The sequence below is a fragment of the Sinocyclocheilus rhinocerous genome, unplaced genomic scaffold (genome assembly GCF_001515625.1).
Source record: "Sinocyclocheilus rhinocerous isolate Xijiao unplaced genomic scaffold, SAMN03320098_v1.1 scaffold1295, whole genome shotgun sequence".
In the NCBI taxonomy this organism is placed as follows: Eukaryota; Metazoa; Chordata; class Actinopteri; order Cypriniformes; family Cyprinidae; genus Sinocyclocheilus; species Sinocyclocheilus rhinocerous.
The window spans coordinates 1,520,222-1,529,031 of record NW_015660499.1 but is presented as its reverse complement, the minus strand read 5'-3'; the positions used below and the strand labels follow the sequence as shown (position 1 = coordinate 1,529,031).

Genomic DNA, 8,810 nt, shown 5'->3' with positions numbered 1-8,810 from the left:
GCATCCAAAATAAAAGTTTTTGTTTACATAATATATGTGTGTGTATACTGTGTTTATTTATTATGTATATATAAATACACACACATACAGTATATATTTTGGAAATATTTACATGTATATATTTATATTATATCATATTATATATAAATATATTTAATATATAAACATAACATTTTTCTTAAATACATACATTCATGTTTTTGTATTTATATATACATAATAAATATACACAGTACACACACATATATTAAGCAAACAAAAACTTTTATTTTGGATGCGATTATTCGCGATTAATCGTTTGACAGCACTATATATCCATATATATATATATATCCATGCTCCATTCCTCATGCTTCCATGCTTAGATCGGGTTTGTCATGAAGAGCCAAAAAAATAACAAATCCCATTAATGTTCTCTCTCTTAAAATGTAAAAGAGGGTGAAGTCTTAAGGACTGAAGTCTGCCAGGTAAAATTAGATAACTGATTCAATTCAGTCAATCTGCTGTTTTATTCCTGCTGTTATTTCTGGTCGGATGCTTCCATAAACATTGAGTTTATACATAGAGGTACGTTCCAACATATTTAGTAGTGTGTAAGTTGGAACTCAGTGTGTCTTTACGTCAGAAGTAGCCAGTGTAAACAGCTCATCTGGACTCACCATCCAGCCACCGCCGTCAGTGCTCATGTCACAGTAAACCCGGACCGGCTGCTTCTCGTCTCCGCTGATGTAAATGGTGTACGGCCCGGAGGACGTCTCTCCGTTCAGCAGAGCTTCTGAGCAGTCCTTGCCGTTCCTGTAGCGCATGCCAACTGCACGAGGAAGAAAACAATCAGACACAGATAACAAACATAGATCACAAGAACAGTGAGTGCATTTTCTCACAGTCAAAAAGTGGATGTATTGTAAAGAACTTTATGCATAAAAATGTCATTTGACTGCACAATAAAACAGTAAATAACCTTAATTCAGGGTTCGTACAGAAACTGCAAAATGAAATTCCAGGACTTTCACGGACTTTTCAAGCACTATTTTTTTTTTTTGGTTTTCAAGGACTAAAATCAGAGATCACAATATCGCTATTATCTTTCAAAATCTAATAAATAAACTAATAAAACAAAATGGTACAAATAAAGTGCAGCACATGCAAATCATGCAATGGCTGTGGCAATTTGAAAGGATACTAAGGCAAAGTTATCGCTTTCCTTATTCAAAGTGATTTTTTTTATGAATATTGACCTGAAGAGTAAAAGCTTCATCATACACTTGGAAAGTTATGAGCTATATCATGCTCGTATACACTCGGGGTGTGACAATACACTTAGCTCACCAGATGAGACAAAATACAGATACTTAGTTTACTAGAACGAGACAATATTTAATACTATTTTTATGAAATTTTCAATGACAAAATATTTGTCTTTTAATCACAAAAAGAAAAACAATGTAGTTGCATTTTGAAACATTTAACTGATCTAGAGCCGTAACAAACGATTATCTTGGTATTCAAGTAATTTACTGATTATTTTGACAATTGAGTAATCTGATATTTTTTAGTAATAAAAATAAATTAACATTCACACAACACATCATATTGTAAGAAACATGAGGCTTAAAGTTCAAGACCCAATAGCTTTTCTGTTGAATCATCAGATTTATATAAAAATGTGTTCATGTGCACAGAAAAGTAGCAACAACTGTGCTAATGACAAACAATGGCTAAATACACTAGATCAACTGTATGACTGAATTTAAGAACTGAGTCTTTATGCAATGAACATTATTGCATTAAAGTTTCCATAAAGTATTTTCTAGTCATCTGATTAATATATATATATATATATATATATATATATATATATTAAACTAATGATGAGACAATAATAATTGGTTCAAATAAAGTATCAAAACCAAGTAATCACATGGTTTTATTGAACAACACTGTTAAAATACATAATATAATATGCCTATATATAATATGAACATAACCAATTTAAGTACATTATGTATTATAACAAATACCTGCAGAGGGCACCAAGCGATGTTGGGTGATGTTTCACTTTACAGCGTGATTCAGCGACGTTTAAATCCATTTAATTTTAATATTTGGACACAAGCAAATTCAGAGCAAGGGTTTGAACTTTTATTTTGAAATAGCGATGTACAACAAATCACATATTTAGACACATTTAGAAAGGTTTTTACCACAAAATCAACTTTTTACTGATATCGCGGGACCACTTTTCACCTCAAGGAGTAATATCGCGAGATCTCGTGCGTGGCTAAAAGCCAGGCGAAAAGGCTCTGTTTTTATATCAGACGAGCTGCATCGTTAATTTAGCAAGAAACGATTGTTTTTTTATCGAAAACAAAAATTAACACTAATTTCATATATACTGCCTTTTAAACATTCAAGTACCTTTTCATAAATATGGCTGTTTTCAAGGGTTTTCCAGGACTTACATTTTAAAAAGTCAAACTCAAGTACTTCAAGCACCTTGTACGAACCCTGTTAATTATTGCATGGTTATTATTGTTAACTAAAACCATATTTTTTTCCCACTATTTGAAATCAAATAAAGAGTAACTGAAATAAAATATTTTTTAAATATATATATATATATATATATATATATATGAAACAATAACTGTGATACTCTTTTTTTCCCTATTGTGTATCATTAATGTTATTGATTAAAGATTACAAGAACAAAAATAATGATGTACAAAGAATGTGTTATTTTAGAACAATTGAAAGGTGACATATTATGCCCCTTTTTACAATATGTAATATAAGTCTCTGGTGTCCCCAGAATGTGTCTGTGAAGTTTCAGCTCAAAATACTCCACAGATAATTTATTATATAATTTTGAAAATGCCTATTTTGGGTGGAAGCAGAAACAAGCTGTTTTTCGGGCCTGTTTCTTTAAGTGCAAATGAGTTGCTGCTCCCCGCCCCCTTTTCCAGAATAGAACTCGTATCTGCTAAAAACATCTGTTTTGGTTCTGATTATCATGTTTATCGAACTGAAATCATGCATTTGAAACCATATGAGTTTAAACTTCAGATATAAGGTTTTCTGAGTGCACATATCCGAAGCACACGGACAGAAAGCGGCTGTCACAGCATGTGAGTACTAAACTAAGCTCTCATTCACACACAAGTTTACGTTAAAAACACACGAGTTACAAAAACAGTCGGTTATGTCTGTGAAGGTAAACAGCTGGGAAATAATCGCTTGTTTATTTTAGATCAAAAATGAGAAACGTTGCCTTGGAAACTGATATTATTATTTTTTAAATGGAATATTGCTGTACGAATTGCCCATTTTGATTTCATGGTGACTTTAAGGGTGATCCGAACAAAGTTTTCGCAGCAGCGCTAGAGTAGAAGTTGAGCTGTAAGTAAAGCAGCAGTGTGTGACCTGTGCTGAAGACGCTGCTGATCTGTGTGCTCCTCTTGTCCTCAGCGACGGCCTGCAGTCTGACTGTGTGTTCAGTGCTGCTGCTCAGATCAGACAGACTGTGTGAGGTCGCAGACGGCTCTAGATTCAGCTCCTGTGTGAACATACAGCAGTTATGATCTGAATATCAGTAAAAAAATACCTCATCTTTTAAATAAAGATTAAAAAAAATTTTTTTGCATGAATTGTATACAGTATAGTAAAAAAAAAGAAGTCAACAGTTTGTGTTGTAAACAAACACGAGTTGATTTTTGGTTGAACAATCCTTTTATATGGCCTATATTCTTCAACCACAAGCGTAACATGCCCAATAGCAGAAGTGGGTAACTAGAAACATCTGAAGGTTAGTAGTATGTGAGAAATGTCTGACCCTGACATCGCCGTCAGACGCTTGAAAGGTCAGGATATATCCGGTGATGGCGGCCCGCGGCGGCGTCCAGGTGAGAACGGCGCTGTCTGTCTGAATATTACTGGCAACCAGATCCCGCGGAGCGTCCACATCTACATAACAGCAGAGAAATCAGATCACAGCCACAGTTATTCAGACAGTAAGAGGACTTATGACTGAGCAGGAAATAAATTAAAAACGCATTTATTCTTCAGAATCGATCATTAAAGTTTGATAAATTCAGCATTAGTTCATTATATAGAATATATAGTACATTGCATTCTACCTATCTACCTATCTATCTATCATATTTTTATTAGTATTAATAATAATAATAATAATTTGTGATGCACTAAATGATTTCATCTTCAATCAGGACACATGAGAAATGAATAGTACATTTCTTTAAAAAAAACTAAAACAAAAGTGGTGTTAATGTAGATTATTTGTATTTTTCTGAAAGATTAAATATCTTTCATTTTGAATCAGGACACATATGATAAAATAACAGAACATTTCTTAAAAATAATACACATAACATTATTATTATTATTAATGTTATAAATTTTTATGATACACTAAATGGTTGTCATTTCTGATCAGGACACATAAGATAAAATAATAGGACATTACTTAAAAAAAAAACTAAACATTAAAAGCTGGATTAAAGCTACTTTTAATAAAACATCATTATTGCTACTACTATTATTTATAAAAAAAATTGTGATACATTAAATGGCTGTCATTTTCAATTAGGACACAACAAAAATAGACGACATCTCTTTAAAAATCTTGTAAATATTTTATGTTAATATTAATGTTGATATATTAAAGTTAAAGGTGTGTTTTGCATAAAAAACATATGCAAAAAAAACAAAAAAAAAAAAAAAACAAAACATGTATAAGAGATTTTCACTATTATTTGTGACCCTGCAGCACAAAAGCAGTCTTAAGTCGCTGGGGTATATTTGTAGCGATAGCCAGGTAACCCATTGTATGGGTCAAAATTATCGATTTTTCTTTTATGCCAAAAATCATTAGGATATTAAGTAAAGATCATGCTCCATGAAGATATTTTGTAAATCTCCTACCGTAAATATATCAAAACTTAATTTTTGTTTAGTAATATGCATTGCTAAGAACTTCATTTGGACAACTTTAAATGTGATTTTCTCAATATTTAGATTTTTTTGCACCCTCAGATTCCAGATTTTCAAATAGTTGTATCTCGGCCAAATATCGTCCTATCCTAACAAACCATACATCAAGCTTATCCATTCAGCTTTCAGATGATGTATAAATCTCAATTTCGAAAAATTGACACTTAAGACTGGTTTTGTGGTCCAGGGTCACATTTTATATACAAATGCTCTCTGTTTCATGCGAGTCCCCCATATAGAGTAAAGTGTTCATTAAAGGTGTGCCGCTGTATTAGATGCGGCCTGTAGGGGGCGCTGGAGCAGCAGTAATGGCTGAAGCTCCTCTCACCTGTGGTGAAGTCTGTGGTCGCCGGAGCGCTTTTCTCTCGGTTTCTGATGGCGTAAACATTGACAGTGTATTGAGTTGCTGGAGCCAGGGAGCTCATCTCAAACTCCACCGTGTTTCCAGAAACCTGCTCTGATATCGGTGGCACTGTGCAGAAAAACACAAGAATCCGAAATGATTCTATAAAACTCAAACTGATGAAAAATAACAACTGAACAACAGATGTGGGGTTTATTTCGGGTTGTTGACATGTCAGGCAGTGACAGCAGTGTCCTGCAGTGTGACACACGATACTGAGATATCTAAAACTATTTCTGCTCTACTCGGGGTGAACAGCAGCAGAGACAACGCAGACAAGTCAAACACGAATAAAGAAACCCAAAATAGAGCAACAGAGGAGTTTCCTCACCAGTGTCTGCACTGTATGTGATCACATATCCATCCACGGTCGCCACGGCAGGTTGCCACAGCAACAGCGCCTTTGTGTCAGTGACATTGACAGCAGTCAGGCTGCGTGGCGTATCCAGGGCTGGAGGCAAATAATAAAATAATACATTAAAAAACTAAAACTTTACTTTGTTACAGTATTATTTGTATAAACTATATTCAATTTTATGTAAAGTATAAATAAACTATACGAAACAAAATAAATTATACTGTATATATAATTTTATGTCCCTGAATACCTTTCTGTCATATATATACACATAATAAAATAACATTATTTCGTTATGATTTTAATATAATATATTTATACAATAATATAATATTTATATAATTCATACTTTGATACCTAAAAACTAATTATGTAAAACAAACAAATATAGCATATTAAATCAAATAAAATTAATAAAAAAATATTATTTTACATTATTTTGTTATATATAAAATAAGGACTATATATTTATACAATGGTATAATATTTATATAATTTATTTGAATACATTTGATATATTTTCATGTCTTCACATTTGAAAGTACATTAAATACTGATTTGTTACATTATATATAATTTGATATGATATAATAATATATATTTAGGTTTAGGGTTTTGTTTTCAGATCATTAACACTCAGTTTGAGCAATAGTGATGCTTATCTTAGAAAACACCACTAACCGGATAAGTTACTAAACCAACCTGTCGTAAAAGTGTCGGACACTGGTTCGCTCTCCTCCAGACCTTTCACTGCAACAACCGACATCTGATACGCCTCTCCAGGAATCAGCTTTGTCAGCGAAACCTGAGACTGTGACCCGTCCGCTGTCAGGATCACGGGAGTACCTGTTAAAACACAGAAGAGAAGCAAGACTTAATGCATGAATTCCATCCAAGCAAATGGATTTAAATCAACTGTTTTTTTGTCTTTATTTACAACACTAGTTCTGTTGTTTGCAATGCTTTCAAGCATTCTTCAGGGTTTAATTAAGAGGACCGGTACTCGCCTCCTTGGACTGGGATGTAAGTGATTCTGTAGGAGTCCGGCTGGGATCGCGGTACAGTCCAGGAAGCCACAGCTGTTGTGTCCGTGATATCGGAGAAACGAAGGTCCCGTAGAGCTCCAAGGCCTGCCAGACAGCAATGCAGATCCATATTTAGCAACAGAAAGAAAATCATTGAAAAAATTGGGAACATGATCCACCCAGGGTCCTTATGGCCATTAGCTTATGAAGTTAATTCAAACAGCCACTGGAAAACGGACAAAGAAAGACCACTGAACTGCAGGAGAAGCGGGCCTTTCCCTGGTGCAATGAAAAAAGGCCTAAAAGAAAGATCCATTAGTCAAAATAGTGCAAGAACCATCCACAAACTCTTCCATTTTTAACATGACCAATCATGCCAAAATCATTCAATTGCATTCCACAGATTTAACCTGGAGCGAGACGATGACAAAAAGAAGACATGTTATTTTGACCATGAACCGACACACAGTCATTAGTTTTCAGTGCATGCGGACAAATTAACATCACGTTTCCCCACAACGATGATGGTTTAGTAGTGAAATGAACATCGGGACACTTTCCTCTGGATGCATGACCAGACACAACGTTCCTTCGTGAGAGCATGCAAGGTTAAAGTCAACATGAACTGACCTTACTTTATGACGTTTTGTCAAAATGTCTGTTTATAGTGTCTAAAGCACCAAGCAGTCTTATTCTTGCTGATTTGAAATGCATCAGGTAAAATGGCTTGCGAACAGTATTTGCTGTTGACTTTAACCCTGGATTGAAATATATCATGACAGATACATTTCAAATCACGGTGCATCACAGATCAGTACCTGTTTAGGATGAAGAGTGTTACTCAGTTGTTAAAGATCGCACTTCCATCACATTGCAGCCAAGAAAGCCCCTCGAGTCCAGAAATGAGCGAGTTTGACAAGTGCAATACCTGTTCTGGCAACAGCAGTAATGGGTTGGGAGCGATGTTCCAGCGTGACACCGTAAAGCTCAATTTCATACTCGGTTCCCCCCAAAAGCTGCGTTAAAACTTTGGTTCTGTCATCGCCCGGCACAACGAACTCTCGAGGGTGGGAGAGCTTTCTCGAATCTCTAACTTTGAGAACGAATCGATCAAAGATGTCGTCTTCTGCCGTCCAGGCCAGCCGGAAACTCTCAGGGGTGACGTCCGACACGAAAAGGTGCTCGATCTCTGGCTCTGCCTCTGATTGACAAGTAAGGGACATGTGTCTTTTTCTTGTTTTAACAAGAGTTTGAGACAGACTCGAGTGTGTCTCCACGCATTCCACATGCATCAAGTATGAGTATAACTACCCGTGTTAGTTAAACTATGGACGCATAGCTGCAACGTAAACGCGTCCCTTTATGACTTTTGACGCCAGTTAATATTGTAAATGGCATTGCAAATCAAGCATGCCACTTACATAAGACTGTCTTTCCCACTTTACAGTGATTTCATGCATGACTGTGGTTTACGGCCTCATATAAGACTGTGTTTCCATATGGGCTGCTGGTGAAAAACTTTCCCAGCTAACAGGGAAGGTTCTGGCAATGTTCTTTCAGTAACATTCAAAGAACGTTTGTTATTGAAATGTTGGCACCAAAATGTTATTTACACATTTAACTTGCTACTTGTTTCAGATGGTTCAGAGAAAATTATTACAAAACTATTAGTTTACATTATTTTGTTAAAAAAAAAAAACATATACAATACTATAATAATATTTTTATAATTTAAATTAATACATTTTATATTAATAGAAGTTTCATTTAAAGGTATCTGAAACATTTTAGTTGAATGTATGTCTAATGTTTTTAAATGTTACTGCTTGCTACTGTACTTGTTTCAGATGGTTCAGAGAAAATTCAAAAGTAGCATTTTGTAACAAAATGTAACATTCCCTTAATGTTTGCTCTAACATACAAATAACCAAGGAAAAAAAGTAAAAAAAAAAAATAAAAATAGTGAGGGGATATTTGAATTATTTGTTAATAAACTAATGTTTTCTGAGTCAAT

The 8,810-nt window shown here is 34.5% G+C and overlaps 1 protein-coding gene across 1 annotated transcript in view; it reads right to left on the bottom strand.

Annotated features, from left to right (window-relative positions):
- LOC107725145 (tenascin-like) overlaps nucleotides 1-8,810 on the bottom strand; it is a 99,609-nt gene that overhangs the window by 10,613 nt on the left and 80,186 nt on the right. The window contains 8 exon segments of the mRNA XM_016534307.1: nucleotides 660-811; nucleotides 3,424-3,556; nucleotides 3,833-3,963; nucleotides 5,339-5,482; nucleotides 5,745-5,864; nucleotides 6,474-6,617; nucleotides 6,779-6,901; nucleotides 7,725-7,997. Coding sequence (XP_016389793.1) covers nucleotides 660-811; nucleotides 3,424-3,556; nucleotides 3,833-3,963; nucleotides 5,339-5,482; nucleotides 5,745-5,864; nucleotides 6,474-6,617; nucleotides 6,779-6,901; nucleotides 7,725-7,997 — 1,220 coding nt within the window.